This window comes from Falco naumanni, chromosome Z (genome assembly GCF_017639655.2).
Source record: "Falco naumanni isolate bFalNau1 chromosome Z, bFalNau1.pat, whole genome shotgun sequence".
NCBI lineage: Eukaryota > Metazoa > Chordata > Aves > Falconiformes > Falconidae > Falco > Falco naumanni.
This window is the reverse complement of record NC_054080.1, coordinates 25023033-25047118: the sequence shown is the minus strand read 5'-3', so window position 1 is coordinate 25047118 and position 24086 is coordinate 25023033. Positions and strand designations below refer to the sequence as shown.

Genomic DNA, 24086 nt, shown 5'->3' with positions numbered 1-24086 from the left:
ATCCCACCACAACAGAAATATACATGCCCTTTGGGTTACAGAATATGTTAGGTATTTTACTAAACAAAACCGTGACATGGAATATGTGGTGTGGAATACCACTGACTTCTAAGTGTGCCGATTGGCCATTTTGTGCATGTGTGCGTGATTTTCATCATCAGTGACCATTTCTTCTCCCAGGAGAAGCTGTCAGAAAATGTCATAAGAAAAGAGGAAAAGATGTCACCTAGCAACCGAAGCTTTATGAAGAAAAGTTCCACACTGACCAGCAGAGACAGAGGGAGCTGGGGAGCTGGGAGGGGGCATGAGTGACAGTAAAAAGGCTGCTTGTCTGCTGCTCTGGCGCGGATCTCAGCCCTGTTACAGCAGGTGCCCTGGGCACAGAGCTTGTCTGAAAGGAAGTTTGGCATTTCTGTCGAAGTGGCTTGCATAGAATTTGATTTACAAAATAGAGCTTTGGGTTACTTTTTTCTGGCTTTCGAATATGGATTTGAAAACGATAAAATCTGAAATTGTGATGGGGATCTACATTTTAATTTTATAACTGCAAAAAGCAAACTTGAGAGGAAAGGGTATTATCTCTCTTTTATCTATCTCATTTATCTCTTTTATCCTTTCTTACTACTAACAAAGACCAGATTAGCAGATATTTCTTCTATTATCTGATTAATCAGAGAGGAGCATTTCTTTTTTTAAGGTCTTTGAGAAATTAAGAGATTTGGAGTTAAGATTACTTGCCCCCCTGCGGGTACTGTATGGCAGCTAGGGAACAGTAAAAGAGATTGGTTTAGAGGGGAAATAAAACGTCTTGGAAAACGTTAATGCACCTGAATTAACGCAGTGCTGAGCAGGATACTCTGCTTTATCCGAGCAAGGAATACAACATTTAAAAACAGGCTGGTGGGTTGTGGTTGAAAATTAGAGGACCATACTTCTGTCACTTCTGTCGCACAGGCTTGCACATGGTCCATTTTACCTCCTGCCTGTGCTTGCGTGACAGTATGAGTGGGTGTAATAGCATGGAGAGGATGTGAGTGGGATTGATCTGGCACACTATGCATGCGAGGCACACACAACTGCTGCTGTTTTATTTCACCACTACACCAACAGAAACTGCCCTTTATATAGCCACTTCTGACTAAGGTTTTTACAGTCGGGGATACAATATACTTTATTATAATTGCATGCCTTTCATAACCTGCAGATTTCAAAACCTGTTAAGAGTGGGATTGCAGCATGGCAATTTTATTTCTTTATGGCTTCTTTTACTTCTGTGGTGGTGGGGCTGGCTGTATTTTTTTGATTTTTGCAGTCGTGTTTGAGCACTTGTCAGTCTCTCTTTCCCACCGCTATTTGTCTTGTTCACTTTCTGCCTCCACACCCTCCTTCCGAAACACACAGCAAACGCGAGGGAGAAATCCCGAACTCCCTTGTTGCTCCCCGACAACCGACCCCAGATATGTAACCCGCAAAATGGTGCAGCCTGACGGGTGGCGCCCACCTCGCTGCGGGCTGCGCATCCCTCCCGGGCCCGCCGCGGCCGGTCCAGCCCGCGCCGCCCGCCCCGCCACAACCGACAGCGGTCCCTCCGGATGGGGATGCCATTTCTCCCGTCGTGAAGTTGTCCTCCCGCGGAGCTCGGTCCCGCCGTTCGTGGGGCTGAGGGGGGCTGCGCCCCCGGCGACCGCTTGCGCCAGGATGCCTTCAGGGGACTCGCAGGGCGCCCGCCGTCCCGGGCAGCCCCGGGGGTCGCTCCCCGCCGGCAGCCAGCGCCCGCGGGCCCGGGGCGGCAGCTGCCGGCCGCACTCGGCTCGGCGGGGCCAGGGTGGGCGCGGAGGCGGTGCGACCCCCGCCCGGGGCACCTCCCTGCGCCGCGGCCGCCGCCGCCGTGCCCGCCCCGCCGCTCCGCCCCGCCGCCCTCCGCCCCGCTGCGCCCCGCCCCGCCGGCAGCCCCGGGCCCGCCCCGTCGGAGGCGCCCCCCGCCGCCCCTCTGGGCTGGGGGAGCCGCCGCCGCCGCTCCAGCCCGGCCCGGCCCGTCGCGGAGAGGGGGGGCGGGGAGGAGGAGGAGGAGGAGGAGGAGGAGGAGGAGGGGAGAGCGAGAGAGAAAGGGAGGGAGGGAGCGAGGGAGGAAGAGACAGAGGGGAGAGGAGGGAGGGAGGTGAGGTGCGGTGCCGCCGTCGCCAGCCGCCTTGTCGCTCTGCTTTCTGCAGCCAGTGCGGAGGAGGGGGCAGCCCCCGGCAGGCGTCCCGGCATGCTGAAAGTCACCATGCCCTCATCCTCCTCCTCCTCATCATCCTCCTCCTCATCCTCCTCCAGCTCCTCGGCCGCCAGCCGCCCGGGGTCCGCCGCGCCCGACTACTGGATCGATGGCTCCAACAAGGACACCCTGGCCCACTACTTCGAGCTGGAGTCCGAGCTGGGACGGTGAGGCGGCGGCGGGCCGGGCGGGGCGGCGGGCGCGGGGTCGGGGCGCGGGGCGCGGCGCCTCCCCGGGCGGAGCGGCGGGGCCGGGGCTGCCGGGGCTGCATTTCCCCTCCCCGGCGGCGCCGCGTCGCTGCGGCGAGAGCGGCAAAACTTTGGTTTGTCTGAAGGGGATCGGGAGAGCGCGCTGCCTTTCGCGGCGTGTAGGTTTTCGAAGGAAAAATCTACCTCCCGGGAGCCAAGCGGTGCGCGTCCCCAAAAGAAACGAGTGGTTTTCGGGAGGAGGCATCAGTCCGCCTCGGTAAATGCTGGTCCACATAAGCAGCTTTACATTAGTCAGGTTACCTGTATATTTGCAGAGTCTAGCCCCAGTACTGTATCAGTTGAATGGTAGGCATCACTTTGAGAGCACTAAAATGCCAGGTTTTTGGCAGCCTCACTTCATACAAGACCTTTTGTTGTTACCGCCCTTATCAGCACCTTTAGACCTTGTGCTGGCAAAACTCCCACCCCAGACAGGAGTCCATGAACAGGCCCCTGCAGGCAGAGGCTTTTCGTTGGAGTGCAGTGCAGAAGAGTGAGCCTCGTGCATGTTCATTCATGAATTCTGCACTACTGCCCTAATGCTTCTGCTGGGCAGCCTAAAGGTCCCAAGTGTTCCATTTTTTAAAAATCTGAAGTCCAGTGTAAAATGCTATGCCTATATCTAATGCGTGATTTTTACTCTATAAATACAGTTGGTGGTTTATGTTGAATCTGTGGGTGGAAAATAACCTGCGTGTAGGGGAAAAGTGAAAAATGATAGCTTTTTAAAGGGTTTATGGTAGATGACTTAAATCTGTAAAACAGCAGGTAATAAGTAGCAATTGACAATTTTTTCAGTGATAGAGTATTAAAATCCTGGGTGGCTGTGGGAAATTTGCAGGTAATAACATGGTTGCCTTGGTACAGTATTTCTGCAGAAAGGGCATGCAGTGAAAGTTACTGCCACAAAGCATACCTGTGCTTGTTGAGCTGTAACTGATAGGGGCAGGAAAGGCGTAGAAATACACAATAATATCATTCTTGGCTTGCTGGCTAGGTCTTAAGCATCTGCTGCTGCCTTTTTGCCACTATTGCTACTCATGCTAGCCAGGTTTAAATAGGCATAGGTTTATGTATGCTCACCACGTTTATACTTGACTTCACTTGCACCTATGCACAAACATAAAAATGTAAAACATGAAATATTGTTGTGTCAGTTTTATGTTCAAAATTGGCCAAAAAAAATTGTGTAGTGCCAAATAACAGCAGTTGATACCAACTCTGTTGCCTGGATTAATACTGTTATGTGTGGTCTGTCTAGAATCCTTTCAGCATGTGTGATAGTGACTGTGGGTTTCATTTAAGAATAGTCTGTATTGGTGATACATCATGGGTTTCTGGTGTAACTTGGAAAGGGGTTTTAAAATGTGAACTCTCCTGTGTGAGGAAGGAAAAGTTAATGAAAGCTGAGGTGCAGTGGGCTTTTCTACCTTGCAAGGTGAGGCAGTAGATGCTGAAACCCTGACAAGGTTTGAATAAGGAAAATAACCGCACCCAACTAGTGTAGAGATGCGAGTCACTACCTCTGCTCTGCTGTTGGATAGAACAAGGAAATAATGTTTAAAACAAAAGCACAAAGAACACTGGTAAGAACTTATATCTTAATCAAAGAATGTGAAGTAGGGAAGGGAGAGAGAAGAACTCAGAGGAGTACATGCTCTGAGGGAAAATCACACCAGTGGGTATGGCAGTGAGATCTTGATCCTTAGGTCCCAAGGCTAGCATTGAGATCCTTTCAGAGCCAGCATCCAGAGTGCTGATGTTAATCTCAGACCCCCTCTGATAGCCCAGGTGTGTCTTAGCAAATCTATAAGCAGATCCAACAATCCTTCTTGGTTCCTAAGTCTAATATAAAACTACTGTTTTCTCTTGGTAACCTTGTGTCCAACCTTTTAATTGTGAGATGATTTTGAGTACCTCTACCAAAAAAATACCCATTGCTTAGGTTAGAGGTGGTGAAAGTATGTCATGTGAGGCTGAAAAATGTGGGTATGTTATCCTTTTAGATGCGGTAAATGAAAACAGCATACTAAAATAACCAACTGGAGACACTATCCTAAAATATCTTTAACAAGTACAGGGACTGGAAGATGTCTTGTGTCAGACTGCAAAGACCTACATTTGGACAGCTGTTGCCTAGTTTGGGAGTTCCCTTTAGGAAGGAGTGCCCTTTCTGCAAAGTATGTCTGGCAAATCGTGAAGCCATCATAGTCAATAATTCTTCCTTGCGCGACCAACTAAAGAGTCGGGGGAGAAACGGGGGAAGCTCCTGCTAGCAAGAAAAATAATAAATGTCTAAAAGCTTGGGTAGAAGTAAACAGTTGTCTTTCAACAGTGGAGTTCCACAGGGATCGGTTCAGGTGTCTGTGCTGCTCAACATGTTCATAAAGGGGTCGGACAGTGATATTTGATGGTCTTACTAAATTATTGAGGGTTTTAAAGACAGCCTTGCCTATAAAGAATTGCAGAAAGACCTTATTGGACTGATAGGGCATTTAAAATGGTGGATGAAATTCAGTTTAGATAATTATTTCTCCTCCACTCCCATTTCATTTTAGTTCCCCCCCCCCCCCGCCCCCCAGTAAATCCTGTAGTGAGGTTGAGACAGAGATCTCTGGAGACATGTGTGGCATGGATGGAACACCTGTCTAGAGGTGATTGTTCACTCTTTTCTTTGATGCAGGCTCTGCAGGGCATCTGACAAAGCTAGCAAGCCAAAAATGAGCCTCGGGAGGTAAGGCCATTTCAGCTCAGTGTGTAGTTAAGTGGTGGAACTCCGGGCTCCTGGATACTATGGGCACTGAAAGCTCACATGGATTTAATGGGCAGCTAAGCAAGTTCAGGAAATCCATTAAGACTGATCAAATGTGAAGATACTAGCTATTGAACTGTCAGTTGTTGAACGTTATCAGAATATTTTTTGACAGTACTGATACAGGTTTACTTCTGTTCTTAAAATCTTCTTGAGGTTAAAAGCATTCTGGGATAGGCAGGCTTTTACTGTGACCCAGGACAGCTATTTTTATGTTCTACAGAATGCCTGGCTAGTTAACCATACTTTTAGTCCATTTCTGACAAGTTGGTTTTGTGTGTACCACATAACAGGAGTTAAGAATGCTGCAAAGATGAAATTTTGGTCTTTGCTTTACAAAGAGTATCTGTTCCTTCACGGAAGGTTGCAACACTGTTCAGTTGTGGACATTGGAATTCTGTTCTGAGTGTAATCGTCTAAAAGGTTATTTTCCACACTTGGAAAAAGATTTTAATAGTTTTAGGTTCTAAACTGGTATGTTCCTTAAAGACTAAAACCTTTTATTAGCCTTATGTAACCATGCTGTATGTTTTGGTACAGAGTTTCTGACTTCAGGATTAGTCCAAAAATAGCATTTGAGTGAAGACGAAATTAAGTAACAATTTTTTCGATACTCGGCAATATTGCAAAAAAGGAATTTCTCTTTGTTGCAATTTCAGTTATGGAATCTTACTTAACATGCACTTCCTTGCCTAACTGTGCCAAACTACATAATTATTTGAGTTGAAACTACCTAATATTATTATTGTAGGCATATTGCAGATTATTAAATGATCAAGAGCAGCTGGAAGTATTTCCAACTAAATCCTTAGGGCTTTCTTTCAGTTTCAAAGCATGAATTAAATAATAATAGTAGTTTTTAAAAAGCCTTAAGAGTTACAGGCATTTTTCTGTGTGTAAGAATGATAAATCAGGATTTTCCAAGGTTACCTGTTCCTTTGTGGGCAGCCTTTCAATTGTATAATCCTTACTGAGGACCTGAAACCGAAAGGCACCCAGTACTTGCAACTTACCTTGAACTGACAGTGTGAGCTGAATCATAGGTGGTTTCTGTCCTTGAGTTCACAGAGAGAGTTTAAATCCAGTCTGTGGTTTGAACTCAAGATTTCAGTGTGCAGAATGATGTCTCACTCTGTCAATCCTATTTATGAGTGCTGTCGTAGTAGCATCTACTTTTGTAATAGCAGTAGTAGATGAAATCGGGTAACTTCTTTGTATAATTTTATAGAAATGGATTGGTTTTGCACTCAATGGTTTGAAATTCAAGCATTTTTTTGCTTTGAAAGTATGCCAATTATTTCCCTTTCCATTCCTTCATTAAAAAAAAAAAAAGTAAATGGGCTTTTTTTCTGTTCTTCTCAGGAGTCATTTGTTTTATAGACTGCCGTGTTTATTTTGAAAATCAGTTGCCATTTTGCTTTGAATTTTGCTGTGCATTTAGCGTAGGTCAGTCCCTCCTTCAGTAATACTTTCAATTACTTGCTTGTGACTTTTAGTACTGGACCTGAGGATTTTCCAAAGAGATGCAAGCTTGCGGCTGACAGCACATGATGCTAGCTGTGTGAATGTGAGCATGGAGTGCTTCGCTGAACTAGGATGAGAATTATCTTTGAGCAGAAACGCCTGTGTAGATTTGCCTGTTCCCTACATCACATCGTGCCATGAACTGTAGCTTGCTTGTTACCCTCTTGCCTTCAGGCAAGCAGCAAGCATTTTCATGCAGGCAGTTCTTGCTGATAGGGAAGGCTGCTGCAGAGGTGGGTCTGAGGCCTTGTTTGGGACTGTTGTGGTAGGTGCATTGGACCTTGGTTTGAGGTGGGAATTTAGGAGATACAGAGGACATGGTATTCTTTTGGTGCTGGCCAAAAGTGGCAGTTCATCGTGGAGAATGGTCTTCATGGATTGCACCAGCCAGCGTAGCCCTCCCTAGCTGACGATTTTCACTTCCTTTTGCTCTTGAAGGGGTACTGTCCCCCTCACCTTTCCCTTGAACAATGTCCTAAGCATTTGACCACAGGCTCTTTTATGGCAAACATGTACTTTGCTCCTACTGAAGCAGAGCTGTTGTGAAGTAGAGAATCCAGTGCTAAATTGGCCAGAAAGAGGATGTCAGATTTTTGTTAAGCAAGATGCTGCTCTAAGAGAGGGGGAGTCAGCCCCTCTCAAAATACATGTTGATCTACAGTCATAAATAAAAAGTAATATCAAGCAGTGAATGCTTTTTGTGGAAGCTCTATAGCTTCTTAACCCTGATGTTCTGGATGAAATTACTTGCTTTGGTACCAGGAACCTGAACTTGCAATGCCTAGTCCACGGCTTGACAGCCAGAGTTCTTTACTCTGTGCAAGGAGAGTATTTTCTTCAGTTTTGTCTGGTTCAGTTCAACAACTAGTTATTTCAGAATTAAAAAAATGGGTGTTGAAAAAGCAAGAAAAGAGAATTTCCTCTATCATTCAGTAAATATAAACCATTTGAGAGTAGACATACCATTTCACCTGAGGCTTGCTAATCATGGGGAGAAATGGGCTCGGAGGGTAAATACTTTGAACCTTGCCATGGGAGATTATTATTGACTCAGTTGTCCAAACGCCTACCTTTGGCACGAAGTTATCTGTCTAAACATTATCTCTCTCTGTGTTTCTTAGTTAGAAAACAAGAAAGCTTTTTTTGACTATTTTGTTCGCACAGCTGACACTCTATTCTTGTTAGAAAATGACTTTTGAGTTTTACAGACAGTTGTTCAAATCCCTCTACAGTTGGGATTTGTGGCAAAGCCATTGTTCTGCTGCAGCCAGGAGTTTTGCATTGAACTACAAACTCAACACCTGCTTTGCTAACTCTTAGAAAACAGATGACAAAATATGCATTTTTCTTAATGGCCTACGTGTATGTCTGATTCCTGCTAATACTGTAACAGTCATTGTCTCTGTCATTTCGTGATGGAAAATAGGTTGTTTGATTCATTCAGCTATGGACAAAGTGTTTGGTTGTCAGCACTTGTGATCAGTCACGTCAGAGAAGCTAACACTACCATAACCACCTTCTTTCAGGAAGAAGTTAACGATTCTGTGGAAGCAACTGCCCAGCTACCTCTGTAAATAAACAGGTTACTTGGTTTTTAATACAGTCAGTAATATATAAATCATAGCTGTATTATATAAAAAATAGTTTGAAACAAGCTTTTCTTCTTCGAAACATGAACTGAAATAGACTACAGCTAATAGCATGTTGTGGCATGTTTCCAATTAAAGGAGCACCGAGATTTTGTTTGTAACATTGTATTGTACCATTGCTATTTTAAAAAGGCAGTTTGTGGATGTGTCAACACTGAGGTGTTTTAATTTGGGTAGGGAATGACTTTTGTGAAACAAATGTCCCAATTATCCCCTCTCCCTGTCCCTTGCTTTGCATCAAGGGGCATTCTTGGAGCACATAGAGCAGACAGAATGTAGCTGAACCAGAAGATGCAGTTCAGGTGCACTTAATCCACTCTTGTGAACAATCAGTTCACAGGACCAGATCAGGGCTCATCTGGTGTAAAACCTGCAAAAAAATTGTGTGTTCATGTCGGTATGTTGCCACCATCCATAACAGTGGTGTGCTCGCAATGCACTGCACTACATGCTACTGCATACCTAGTTTATATGTTCTAGTGATACTGTATTTGAATCTAACTAGTTAATTGGCAATTTGATTAATGGGATGCTTGTGATATCATGCATTCAACATAATGTGCAGGTCAATGTCTGTCTGCTCAAGTTTTAATTAACTTGGAAGCTAAAGGGAGTATATATTATATAAATCAAAATTCAATACTTAGAGCAAGCATTGAAAGAGTAGTTAGTCATTGCAGAGTATTGCATTGTCTCTGTACTCATAGTAGTTTGTGTACTCAATGCATTGTTCTGTCAATAAACTGAGCCGTTACCTTTTTTCTACGAAAGGAGTGGTGGGGTGGTTTTGAATAGCTGGAATGAATAGATGATCATTCTGTGTAATTTTCACAGCTTTCTTGTACTTAAAAAAGAGCTATTAGAAATAACAATTCTCTAATATATTTTTGTTATCATTTTTTTTCTTCTGTCAGCCACTATGCATTTTTCTCATTGTTTTTTATTATCTTTTTCAATTAAAAAAATATATGTATTTCTAATGGAGAAAATGACTAGCTCTTGAAGTAAGTACTCCTAAGAATACCAAAAATATTTTTTGCACGTAGAGCTTTTAGGAGTTCAAAGTAATGATATCATTTATGTTAGTATGAGAGTAGTCATATTTGAAAAACATTGCAGTAGTCTGCAAGGGGTCAGATACAACAAAGTTGTTCTTGTAGCTTGTTACAGAGAAAATGATGAAGTATTTTCAAGTTCATTTGAAATCATGATTGTGTAATAAAACTATGTAATTTTGCATGGAGGGAAATCTACTAAAGACCTGTGGTTCGAGAAGCAAATACGTGTTCATTCCACTGTGTCTTTTGGTGTGTGTCCAAGTGTGCATAGTATTGTGTAAGCGATTGTAATGGACACAATTCATAGGTAGAATTTTACCAGTAACAGATGCTTGAATGCTTGCTCACATGGCAAAAAGCCACATTTGAAAAGATCACCAGTTGTCAGTGGCGGTCAGTGAAAAAATACTCGCTGTTTGCTCTAGCTTGTGCCCCATCTGCGGAAGTCCAGGTACTTGCTAGAAAGGACTAGCTGTCCTCTCCAGTTACTCAGATTAAAGAAGTTTTATCTTCCCGAATGTTGTATGAAAAGGTCAAGCAGGAAATGGAAAAAAAAATAGTCATCCCCTCTCCTAGTTTTGTTTATAGTACAACGGATTGAGCTGGCTTTATTGCAGTAAACCTGAACAATTCTGTGGTGGTCTGCTAGCCGGAAGTTTGGCCCAGCTGTGGGAAAGTGATCTTCTGACACTGCACATTGTGTGGAAAAAAGTGCAAAGATCTGAATATTATTTTCATCTATATATGTACAATATGTATGTACCATTAGTGGGAGTTAATATTGCATAAAAAGAAAGAATATGTACTCTCTTTTGCTTTCACAACAAAGCAGAATTTAAACATAAACTTGCATATTTGTTGTTGACTTCTTTGTTTAGGCATTCTTATCATGCTTCCTTTCTTCACAATAAGCAGACCTTCATTAGCTGAGCAATCACTGATTTCACAAGGGATATTTTTTTTACAGTACAGTGATGCTCATTCTGAGAAAGGGTAACCAAATGTTCTGTGTGTTTCCAAATGTTGATGCTGCTTTTGATTTTTGATTTGTCTAATAACTTTTAGAATATTTGTGGTTTCCTTGTCTCCTCCATTAAAAAAAAAAAAAAAAAAAAAAAAAAAAGTAAGAATGACAGCTTTTACAACCAGTCATCGATACTTGGAAAGACTCTTACTTTTGTTGTTAGTGAGCCTTCATTTGGCCTGGCATGATCAGTGTCCCCAGCCAGTCAGTAATCACCAGAAAACGCATTTTAACTTGCTGGTTACTGCTCCTAAAAACTAAACTAATCTCTAATTTATAAGGATTCTTTTTTATTATTATTCTTCATTGTTCTTTGGAGTTTAAGCTAGCAGCTTGGTGAAATCTGAGCTGGAGAATCATTAAGAATTTAATTTAGGGGGTTTTGTGTTGTCAAAGCACGTCATTTTCTTTTTGTCGCTTTTGCCTTCCTTTTGTAATTCAGTGTTAGGAGAGATCTATCAGAGTGACACCACCTTTGGCAAAAGTGCACAGGATGTGTTTTCCCAGAGTTCCATCTGTGTAGCTTTTAAACCTCTAAAAACTCACCTGAACAAGGCAAGAAAAGCATACTTGTTCCTTGCTCTGTTCCAAGACTGCAGTTCATTATCTGTGATGCTCTCCCAGCTTTCTGATGTAGGAAATCAGATCTGTTTTGGAAAGTGTTTTGTTGAAATGGGATTAATGGGGAAGGTTCTTCTCAGAATGGTATCTCAGCTAGCAGCATGCTCCAGAGCAGCCCGAACATACTGTAACTGCTGAGGATTGTGTGTTTTAAGGACAGACTGACATTTCCCTTGAATTTACTGGAATATGTAGGAAGGTTGTCGTCATGCACATGGAAACTTAATTCTTTTTTCCTGGTTAGCTATGGGGTTTTTAAGATCTCTTAGCATGAGGCAATGAGAAAGATCATTGAGAATGAACAATCCAAGACCGTTTTCAAGTGTGGGTTTTTTGATCAAATTATACATTACATTTGCTCGATTTCTTAGACTATATAATGTTCAAATCAGAAAGGTGGAGTAGTGGTGACATAATACTATACCAATGAGCATTGCAAATGAGTCTTTTGGTTATAGAATGAATGCAAAAATTGTGTTGTTACTGTCATAGGTTACTACCAGTTAAAACACATAAACTACTGGGCACCATCAATATTTGCATCTATTGCCTTGAGAATAGGTTGCTGAGGTGTTGTTGCTTTTTGTGTAAACTAATCCGAAGTTAGAAGACCCTACAACAATATGATTTTGAAAGGGACCGTTCAATCTGTAACAATCAAAGCCTTTGTCTCTTTGAATTTCATCTGCATGGGATAACAGGAAAGAAATTATTTGGCATGAACCACCAAATTATAAGGTTGGAGTTGTATGCTAATTCTGACACAAGTGAAGTAACCACCTGAACAACATAATGCTCTACCTTCTAAGCTGTTCTCCTTTCACATGTCTGGTTATCCATGCTAGAACTCCAGAACCGTAAGATGTGAAATAAAAGATAAGGAAAATAGCAACCCTGCTGAGGAAAAAAATTATAAAACTTGCTGCCTTTTGACAGTTTACTGTCTGTCTATTAGGGTTGTGGATTTTTTGGGTTTTTTTTTGGGGGGGGGGGGGGGTTGGTGTTGGGTTTTTTTGGTGGGGTAAAACATCAGTAAAAGCAAATCCAAGATTTATAATGCAAATCCTCAAAAACAGCAGCATTAAAATTTAAGCCATTCAACAAATGTATAGTCTGTGCTTCAATGCATACCTTGCTGTGAGCATCCATATGCCACAGGTAAGATGCCAGAACTGCAACTTTACCTCAGGATTGATGTCATCTCCACAATCCTTTTCCCCAATCTCTCCTCACTAGAAACATGTGATGCCTCCCTTCTCTGCCCTCTCTCCAGGCATTGGGAGAAAAAGCAGTTTAGGGAAGAGGCATCATTCTAAAACAGATCGTGTGTCTCCCCGCCCACCCCCCCACCCCCCCCCAATGATTTTTCCTTCTTGCAAGTATTTGTACTTTCTTCTCAGTTCAGATCATCATGAACACACCAGTACTGTTACTTATGTTCAGTCTTCTGATGTTTAAAGCGTATCCGTGTGTGCCTGGTTCACAGCTTTTGCAAATTCATACTTGAAATACTCAGTTGATTGTGGTTTTATTCATGAAGATGACCCGCATTGCTCCACAGATTTTAGCAGAACAGAATACTGCATAAAAATGTACAGATGTCCTGAATTTATGTTTTATAATGAGGCAGCACAATATTATGTGACTGAGGGGGATCAGTCAATCAGATTAGTTGCATCAAACTGTGAATTGCTTGTTGACATTTGGTCATTTATTAAAAGCCAGGAACGTTGACATTAGTAGATAACACATTCATGTAAAGAAGTTTGGACCAGCCCAGAAATTACATGCAGGAATTCCAATTTAATCTAAATAAATTACTTTCAATGAACAATTTTGCACTCTTGAATGGAAATAAAAGTGTGCAAGATCTTAATGAATATTCTTGGAATAAGAAGTCTGGTATTATCTTAAAGTACTTCTGAAATAATATTCGTACTGATTTGTCTTTAATTAGTCCTTGTTAATGGAGGCACACTGCCAGTACCAAAGAATGTGCTATGTGATTTTATTTTGTGTTTAGCTGTAAAAAACTTCTAATACTGTGTTGAAAGAAGTGGACTTGCATACCCCTTCTGCGGAAGGCTGGCCATAAATTGTGCAACTTTTGGTTGATAATGAGACCTTGTAGCTGCTTATATTCTTTGAAGGTTAATTATTTCAGTTTTATTCAAATGAGACTGTCTTTTTCAGATTCTCTGTATATGCAAGCCGGTGTTTGCTGTTTCTTATTTATTGGTGTCCTGCACCAGTCTAACATTGTGGACCAATGAGAGCATTTTAAGATCAACCTTTGGGCCAGAAATTTGTTTTAAGAACAAACATTGGACCAGAAATTATTACAATTATTTTGGCACACATTGGTTTTTTTTTTAAATGTGGTGGATTACATAGTTTTGTTCTTCTGCAGAGAAAATGGATGTCTGGGTAAGGCTTTTAAGGCCTCAAGATAGTCTGCCATGGATAAGTACTGATTGTTTTTGGTTTTGTTTTTTGTTTTTTTTTTTTCAGTCTATCGACTTGTTTTCTAGATTAATGAACCACAATTCTGATCTGGTATACAGTGCTTTAGAGGTGTTTGTTTTCTTGAAGTAGAACATTTGCTTGTCAGCTTTCCACATTGTGCAAGAATGATTTGCTGAAGCTGAACACAAACCAAGTTGAAAATCATTATCATCATCTAAGTTCAGAGACCTGTAAGATACTGATGCATGAATGTTTTTACCTGCTAGTTCCGTTGGATGCTCCCCGACCCCGTTGTGTGCTGTAGGGACAGCGAATGATCAGTCTTCACTCTCTTAATTCTCTTCAAACCCTCATGAATTTCTGGCTTAGTAAAACTGAAAACTGAAGGGCTGCAAAGCTGATTTTGTTATGGGAAACACTTTATGGTGTAGATACTGATGATCATTTAGGAAATTAATAATGATTAATTTTGTTTAGTGGCTTTAGGTTTCAGGTGGTCAGAAACATAGTAAAGGTGGGTTTTGTCTTGTCTTGTTTTCCTGGGATTCTTTGCTGCCTGATGGAAGCTGCAAATGTTTATGGAGCACTCTGTTCGCTATACACTGTTCTGTTATCTAACTGGCAGGGGACTGAGTTGAAAGAGGAAGTCAGATTTGCTCTTCACAAAATATTGTTAGAACAGCAGGTCTTGGAGCAACACTTCTGATACTAAAAAGGCAATAATAACTTCATTTTGTTTGCTGCAGCAGGGGGGAAGGCTTTTAAATTTATTGCATCTGATTCTCCCTTCACAGCAATTTAATTCAAGAATATCTTAACCGCAAACAGAATTTGGATTGGTAGTTAAAATTAATAACCAGTGAATGCTGTCTAAGATCAGTAATCAATTGCCAGATCGGGTCAACGTGTAATGGAAAATCTGCAATGAAAGAGATACCTTGAAATTCACTGGTATGTTTTCTGATCTGACTCTCATGGACATTAAACCCATCTCCATCTCTGTATTATGGTGGTATCTCCATAATAAATATGCAGGTAAATAATTTTTTGAATTTAAATTCAGATCCATCTCTATGCATAATTCATATCATAGGTGTTCAACAGTATGTGGAACAGGAATAAAACTGAGTGGAAAAGACAGTTTTATTCATTACTATAAAAGCTTGCTCACAGAGTTGGTTTGATTGGCACTAACATAAAAAGAATACTCTTCTATTTTCAGACAATCATTCATTCGAAATCACAAAACAACCTTGATCATCTCTTCCTCCACTTTATCCTCCTCCTCAGCACAACACTTTCTTTTTGACCATTTCAATCTTCAGCTTGTGTAGTTAAAAGGAATTAGCTCATGTTACTTGAAATTGATTTTATTCTATATAAGTATATTTTTATTGTTCTTGCAACATTTATGTATTAAAAATGTGTTATGCATGACTTTAGAAACAAAGAAGTGTTGTTTCTGATGGAAGCAGTCATGTTAAGATGTGTTTCCTTTGCAGATGACCATCTAAAGTAGAGCTGGTAAAACTTGTTCTTTAAATAAATAGTCCAACAAATCTTACTTTTTCCTCCTGTCAGTCCCAATTTTGTTAACTGATTATGTTTTTTATTTTTGAATGAATACAATAAATACTTATCAGATAGCCTGTTTAAATAGTTTGCCATAGTGCTTCTTATGATCTGTATTTTAACTGTATTGAGTAACTAGCAAGACCATTTAATTGTGTTTTTCCATAGTCACAGTCGAAACAGAATAATAATGATTAGCACAATGTGTTAGTCATCCACGATGGCATGCAGCCATTGGAAGACCATATTGCATGCTTGAGAGTCGTGCCTGTTAAGGTTTGTTTTATCCACATATTCATATCTTTACAATAGTGAAACAGCAGATTTGAAAACTCCAGAATTTCCATCCCATGATAAATTTCAGTATTTTGGCATTTGTTTTTGTTTTGAGTTAGGATGAGCAATTGAAGTATTGGCATGGTGTGGATAAGGGACAGTTTCACAGCATGGAATTTTTCAACAATTATGAATTAAAATTTACAAACATTTTCACATTTTACATTTTGTGTTAATTAAAGACAGTCTTGACTCAAAGTAACCAGATTGCAAGAACAAACTACATTTTATCTCTTTTACCATGGTGCCTTATGAGAGTTTTGATGCAGGTCCGTCTTTTAACTGTTTTCACCTTCTGTCTTTGATTCCGGCTTGGACTGTGTTTTACATGTTACACCAAAAGACATGCAGCTTTGATATGATATATTTTCCTACTGTAACATAGGGAGGTTGCAGAAGCTGTGTTTATGTGCTGACTCCAGTTATAAAATTCTCAGGCTTTCCTAATAAGAACAATAAACATTATTGAATGGAATGGGATCCCATTTGCCTTTCTCATAGCTCCTATCTTGGTAGTTTGTAGCTGTCAGGTTGTTTGTTGCCCAGATTGTTTGTCTTCTGTTTTCCTCCTCTGTTTGCGATTGATGAGACTTGTATTTTACAGCTTAGTTCTTGTTATTTGTCTGTAATGCATGACTTTGCTGTTAATACAGCTGAATTGTATCCCTTTTGTCTTTCTCCTGCTCCCCAGGTAGTAAGTACAGTTTTTCCTTTCTGATACTACAGCCCTCTTCTGTATTGCCAATGCCTCCCCAGCTTTGTCATCAGCAAACTGAGTCAGCATACTCCTAAGTTTATGCCAAAGTCAATAACTAAAATATTAAATAAGATATATAACAAACTGAAGGCATATTGCTCAAATGTGCATGTTGGGAAAAAAATAGAAACACTGAAGTAAAAAGCAGTGTGTTTCTGGCAAGCTTTTGATGAAGGTTAGATTGCATAGGCAAATTTTCTAGAGAGATAAAAAAAAATCCTAAAAGGAAATGGTTTATAAAACTGCTCCCCTCTATGCCATTATCCCACTCAAACTGAAACTGCAAAAAAAATTATTATTCTTGCAGCATTGCTTATACCAAGGATGAATCTGTTCCTTTACATTCTTTTGGTGACTCCTTGCTTCTTTAACCAAGGATGTCTATGGTTATTTTCACCTTCCTTCCTCCCTAACTCCTAAGAAAGTGCTCTCAATTGTCTTTATGCAAAAAGGAAAAGATTTTCTCCACTGGACTTAATGGTTGCAACTTAAGAAGCTGAAGAATGGGGCATTCTACACCTATCTTCTTGTGATGAGTGCCGAACAGGGTGTAATTGGTATGCTAGTCATTGGTATGCTAGTCAGAAAGCTGATAGAAATCTTGAAGTTTCAGGGAAAGTGAGGGATTAGACTTCATTATGCAGGTAGGTGTCTACCAGCATCCCATCTTCCTCCTTTTCATTTTTGGAATGTGGATTAAGTGTGGATAAATATAATGACTCCTGAATGTAGGAGGACTCGGCTCCTGTAACTCTTGTCAAACAAAAATGAAGAATAGCATGCTTTTAATTGGCACTTGAAAATTATGTGGGTCTGAGTTATAGGACCTGGTTTGTCCCTGTTTTTTATCCAGCCAGCATAATAATTGCAGATGTGAAAAGCTACTGCAACAGTGGCATAAAATGCTTGCCTTCATATGTATTATGAAAAATCCCGCTTAAAACTTATTTGTAAATTTTTCATCTGGAAAATACGCTGTGGAGGAATTGGGTTCCTTTAGTCCAACAGATGGTGCCGGGGAAAGGTGGTGATAGTTCTCCAACAGAGAACCACTCCTGTGAGGTAGAATAATTCACCTAAATTTAAGGACTCCTCCTGCACGCAAAGAAGGAGAGAAGTAACTTGACCACGATTACAACAAAACCTGTAATTTAGAAGAAACTATCTACCCATGTGTAGTTCTGTGATAGCCTTTTCAATATGAGCAGGAGAGACAAGAAATGTGCCTAAAAATGGTATATGATCATTTTGTGAAAGAAACTGTACAACATGGTTGCCCATGTTACCAGTCTTGGTGACTCGGCAGAGTTCTTCCTGTGTCAGAATAACTGCATTGATTTTCAGTGTCTGCTTGTTGATAGCAGTAGGTTCAATATTGATTTGTTGACATCACCAAGGGATCCGTTAAATTCTCTGAGCCACATTCTTATCTCAAATTGAAATAAAAGTCTCTTTTTGGGGCTGATGTTGTGCTCTTCTGCATCCTTAATGTCTGGCAGAAGATGTATCTAAACTGCAGATGTTGCTTTCAGATGAGCATATAGCACACTGGGTATGTGCGTTACTGTGTTTAAAGGAAACTTAAATTTGCCTTTCAGTAAGAATCAACTCTAATGATACCATGGATATGCTTTTCATTCCAGTTGTGGAGATATCTTGTTTGGAAACACTACACATTTGTTTTCCGAACTTCCAGCCATGTCAAAACCTAAAAATAATTTAAAAAATTGCATTTCAAAATCCCGTTTTCTCTATACTGACTAATGTATGCGTATACATTTGCAACAGAAATTTAAAATGAACTATTCATCCTAAAGTTTTTGAGTCTTTATAGTGTAAGAATGGCTGTGCTGGGTCAGGTCAAAGGTCTGTTTAGGCCGAAACCCTGTCTCCATCCATAGTGAGAAGCACATACCTAGAAAGAAGTGTAAGAACAGCATGCATCTAAGAGTACTTGCCCAGAGCAGTCCCTCAACCCTCAGAAATCTGAAGCCAAATCTGAAGCTTCAGCTCTGTATTCATATCAGTATAGCAATGTAGACTTGCATTCAGTGCTCAAGATGTAACACAGGATCACAGAATGGATGATTTTGGCAGGGACCTCTTAAGATCATCTAGTCCAACCTCCCTGCTTAAGCTGGGTCAGCTAGAGGAGGTTTCTCAGGACCTGGTCCAGTGGAGTTTTGAATATGTCCGCAAGTCAAGATAGTCACACAGTGGATTTATACAGGAAAAATGCTTAATACTTCATAACAGTTGTGTATGGATTGCCTTTTTTTTTTTTTTTTTTTTTGTAACTAGAATTGGGCATGAAGTTGATCGTTGTGGAACATTTCCTTAGATTTCAAGATTTCTGTGCTTGTAATAATAGGTCACTTAATCTGTTTAATATATGAAATGAGGATGGTGTTCAATATTCATAATTTTGTATTTATTTACATGGACTTTCACCTGCCATTTAATACTCTGTCACTGAATCTCAGTGGAATCCTCTTCCAGCTCTTCAGTTTGGCAGAAATTTATTATTATGAAGAACTCTGAATACACACACACGCACTCCAACTAGTGTCACCTCCTTTCTCATCTCAGCTCCTGTACTGGCTCATTGAGTAGCAGACAGCAGCTCTGATCTGTCAGACTTCCTGATGACCTCTGTGCACTGGGACAACTGAGCACTTATTCCTTCCCTGTTTTGTGTCTCTTAACCAACTACTAATTAATTTCTGCCTTCTGTGGCTTCCTCAAGAACCTTTGGTGAGGGACCTTGTCAAATAAGTTTTAGAAATCTAAGTAGATCAATCAATCAAATCTCCTTTATTCAAATGCTTGCCAAATCTTTCAAAGAATTTCTGTGGTTTTGAGACATGGCTTCCCTTTGTAGAAGCCACGTTGATCCTTCCCCCGGTTATCATACATATCCATATGTCTACAGATCCTATTCTTGGAGCTTTAAATTACTTCAGCAATATAGAGCAAGGGTACAGTCCTCCAGTTCTCCATGTCTCTCATAACCATTTTTAAAAATTGTCACGTTTGTTTCTTTCCAGTCTAAAAAGGCTAAGTGATATGCAAGAGGTTAAATATTACCTTAATTTGAGTTATTTCAGCCATGAGTTCAAGTTAATCTGTTAAGTGAGTCTCAGATCAGTGCTCCTCATGTGCTATTGGTCATTTAATCTGTTTGTTCCGTAATCTCTTATGCTGCTTCTCTCTCTCTTCATTTTAAGAGGTTTAAAGACTTTTTTTTTTTTTCTTCTCCTTTTATCTTCAGAGTAAAGAAAGGTTCTAACATTGGAAAAACTTCAGTTTGTTCAACATCAGATGTATCACAGACTGTTCAGTAGACATAAACTTTTTACAGAATTAGAATTTTGTAATCCCAGTGCAGCCGCTCTTCACTGTATTACAAGCCATTCCTTGCTGCAGAACACTGTAGAGATTGCTCTCAAAGCAGAATATTTTTTCAGTCAGGGGAAAACAGGTAAGATGTTGCTCTCCTGCCACTTGAGGTAAATGCCTCTAAGTAGTATATCTGAGAGAAGAGTGAAGCAGAAACAGATGACTGGTGTTCATCTTTGCAAGATTTCATCCTTTGCCTTCCTTTTACTGTACTTTAGCACCATTTGTGCAAGGTGAAAGTCTTCACATACTTTTACTGGTTATTAAGTCTGTCCACATGGTGTTAGCTACTTTTAAGTCCAGCCAAGGAGGAATCTGTATGACTAAAGATAAACAAAATTTTGGTGACATTGTTCTGCATCCCTGTGTTGTGACTAACCAGTTCTTTTGTCTTTTTGATGAACTGTGCGAAGGACAAAACAGTTTGGGAAGCTGAGAGATAAAAGTTGAATTCCTAGCCAATAGGCAGATTGAGAAAAAATATTTGCTGTTATAGGCATAGGTTTTGGTATAGAAATGGTGAATGAAGATTACAAGTCTTGCATCAAATCTACTGTTTTCCAGTGATGCTGGAAATGATCTGGGTAGAAATTTGTATAGCTTGTAAAAGAAGTGGATGTGACTGAATGGTGGGGAAAAATTCCGTCATTATTGGACAGTGAAATTTGTGCCTAAGTTACCTCCATTTGGCCTGACTAAACTATATAAGGAGTGCTTCAGTATCGACTAATCAATAATTTGAATGCTAGTTTCTTGGCTCATTAGTCCTGTCAGCTTGCATTGTGTCAGTGTTCATCTATTACGTTAAGTTGCAGTATCAGTTTTGTTGTAGAAAAAACTTGGTGTTGTTTAATCACTTGGAATTAAAAGAGGTAAGTGACAGTATTGACTGAAACTGACTGTGCTTAGCATTGTCCCTAAGACAGTAAGAGTTGCTGTTGTGAACTCTATAATTCATGTAGATGCCATAAATACATGCACGCACACCCACAGGGAGGTACATGCAGGCACAGCGAAGTTGGATGAGAAGCTAACTTGCAAGTTTTTCATATGTAATGATTTTTATGGTTCTGTCTGCTGTCAGATGAATGGGAACCACCAGAAAGTGTGCTCTGCTGAAAATGAAATTAAATGAATAATACATATTTAGAAGCCCAAGTATTTTTCTTTGGAAATGTTTCTTTCAGCTTGTATCAGTGATGGACAACATAGCATTCTGAATTTAAGCAAAAAGTCTCTCCAAAGAGTGTTGGAAGCGGTAGATCATAACAGTTCTTGAGTTCCACTAGAGATAGTAAATGGAGCATTTTAAGTTTTGCCCGGGTAGAATAATAGAATCATTTAGGTTGGAAAAGACCCTTAAGATCATTGACACTAGCCATAAACCTGACACTGCCAAGTCCACCGTTAAACCATGTCCCTAAACACTACGTCTACATGTCTTTTATATACCTCCAGGGACGGTGACTCAACCACTAACCTGGGCAGTTCCAGTGCTTGACAACCGTGTGGGTGAATAAATTTTTCCTAATACCCAATCTAAACCTCCCCTGGCACAATTGGAGGCCATTTCCTCTTGTCCTATATTGCTTGTTACTTGGGAGAAGAGACCAGCCCCCACCTGCCTACAGCCTCCTGTCAGGGAGTGCTGCTGGCCGCCTGGGCCCCCTGGGCACACTGCTGGCTCCTGCCCAGCCGGCCGTCACCCAGCACCCCCAGGCCCTTTCCCACCAGGCCCTTTCCAGCCGCTCTGCCCCAGCCTGTAGCGCTGCGTGGGGCTGGTGTGACCCAAGGGCAGGACCCGGCACTGAGCCCTGCTGAACCTCACACCACTGGCCTGGGCCCTTCGCTCCAGCCTGCCCAGGTCCCTCTGCAGAGCCTCCTGCCCTCAGGCAGGTCAGCACTCCCACCCAACTTGGTGTCATCTGCACTGAAGGTGCACTTGATCCCCTTGTTCAAACTGTCAATAAAGGTATTAAACAGAACTGAGCCCTGGGGAACACCACTTGCAACTGGTCACCAGCAGGATGTAACTCCATTCACCACCACTTCTTGGGCTCGGACATCCAGCCAGCTTTTCTCCCACCATGGAGTACACCTGTCCAAGCCATGAGCAGCCAGTTCCTCCAGGAGAATGCTGTGGGAGACAGTGTCAAAGGCTTTATTAAGGTGAAAGCAGACAACATCCACAGCCTTTCCCTCATCAACTAGGCAGATCATCCTGTTGTGGAAGGAGATCTGGTTCGTCAAACAAATTTAACAAGGCACAATTGTTCTTATTAAATGCAGATACTTAAGCGGAATCTGAGTACTTGGAAAACAGACTTTTCTTGCCTGACTGCTACTCTACAGTAAATTCATTGCTCACCTTTTCAGCGAGTAAGAACTTTATTGTACCATCTGCATGTTTAAATAATGATTCTTTCTGTGCATTAGTTCTCTTCCTCCTTTTTAGCAGTTTTATTGTAGGGAAATGGTGGTTGTTTCTGCTACACACCACCATACAGGTTATTTGGGAAGCCCAAATAAAGATTCTTTCTGTTCAGAGACCTGGCATGTACCCTTGCCATTTAGGGGTGCATAGGTACTCAGAAGGAAAGATGCACAACAAGGCTACCAGCGATAGTTTTAGGGAAGACAAAATGCCTATGAACTGCTGTGAAGTTCCCATTGTTTTGCCTTTGGCAAAGGGAAGGCACAAAAGTACCACCCTCCTGGAGCCTCTGAGCACCTGTGTGGATACCTACAGTTCACGAAGCTTTTCCTGTTAGTTTGCCACCACTTCTCAAGCTAAATTAAAGCTGTCGTTGATGTGCCTATACATACTGTAGTCATACCTTAGAGATACAAAGTTGCATATATGGGGCCACACAAAAATTTGGGGTTGGTTTGTTTGGTTGTTTTTTTTCCCCTGGTATGAAATCATTTAATGTCTGTTGGTTTTGTCTGTGCTAACAGTAGTGGTTTTGAAGTAAACAAATACATGGTATCATTTGTAAATGCTAACTGATATTAGAGCTTCAGCTTATCTTTAATTCTGATCATTCATTGAAGGTTTTGAATGTAGAGTAAGTCAAAGATGATTAGTGAAGACCCTGAAAGAAAGAAGAAATTAGGAATTATTTTATTTTTTTAAAATATATTTTAAGCCCTGAGAGTTGGATCAAGGTTAGGAGAACCAAAATTTTATCTAATGCCTTGAGAAGCTGCTTAGCTTTTCAAGCTATGTAGACCCCTGCTGTTACCACTAGAAAGAAGCAAACAGTAATCCATCCTGCCTGCGTTGCACACCTGTTTTACAAATAGATGGGTCACCTTCTGAAAGTGCCTCTGTTAACTGCAGAGGATGCTTTGACAGCAGGATTAAACCACATGCTTTTGCACAGCTAACATGAAGAGATTCATGTCTAAAGATACTGTGCAGCACCTTTGTAAAAGCTATGCTGTAAACTGCTTCCTGCTGGATGAGTTCTGTCTGCCTGGCTGTGGTGGGCATGTAAACGTAGTTTTATGCTTCCAAGAATATCAATAAAGCAAGCCAGGCCAACGTACCTGGCTTGTCATTGCAACTTGAGTAATACTGTATGTAATAGGATAAAAGACCTAAATTAGCTATTGAGTTGCAAATTAATCATTGGCATAAAATCATTGAATAATACAGCATTTGTAATGTTCTGGATGTAGATTGTGTGACTGTCTTGCCACCAGACATATGGAATTCTGTTTATAGAATGGCACTGTATCATTTAAATCTGACTGGAATAGTTTTCCACTGGATTTGGTTTTAATGAGCTGTTTTGTTCTCTAATTATGTTTAATTAAATGCAAGTTTCATTGGGTTTTGGGTTTTGGTTAAGTTTTTTTTGTTTTTAATAGATAAAAAATTTGTCTGCAGTAAGGGAAGAAGTGGGAGACCTGCTTCAATAAAGAAGTTAAGTGTGGGTGAAGCTGAACATCTAGCATTGCAGGCTATTACACTTCTCATAGAGTTTCTTAGGAACAGCTTCTGAAACCTGAATTAGGAAAATGTAAAAATACTGATGGATTGGATTGATTGATTTTTACAATGGAGCATTTTTACCCACTATTTAATTATGGCAGATCTGCAGTTAAATATATCTACATCCAAACAGCACCCTAAAACATAACTGGAAGTTGGAAATTTGGCTAGCTTTAGATTTGCAAAGCTGTCTTTTTTACAGACTTGTATTTAAGAATGTATGTGGAATATGTCACAGCTTTGTTTATTCCAAATAGCTTGATTTGATAAGGATTAAATAGTTTCTCAGTCTTTGTGCTCATTTCTACGTATTATCTTGCAAGTATCTTTCTGCATATCACTAACAGCAATTTCATTCCATCA

At 40.7% G+C, this 24086-nt stretch overlaps 1 protein-coding gene across 1 annotated transcript in view; it reads left to right on the top strand.

Annotated features, from left to right (window-relative positions):
* Positions 1-2140: 2140 nt before the first annotated feature.
* The window catches only part of CAMK4 (calcium/calmodulin dependent protein kinase IV), a 170093-nt gene continuing 148147 nt past the window's right edge, over positions 2141-24086 (top strand). The window contains exon 1 of the mRNA XM_040579740.1: positions 2141-2424. Within this exon, the coding sequence (XP_040435674.1) occupies positions 2252-2424 (173 nt within the window). The 5' untranslated portion in view covers positions 2141-2251. The remainder of the gene's footprint in view (positions 2425-24086) is intronic.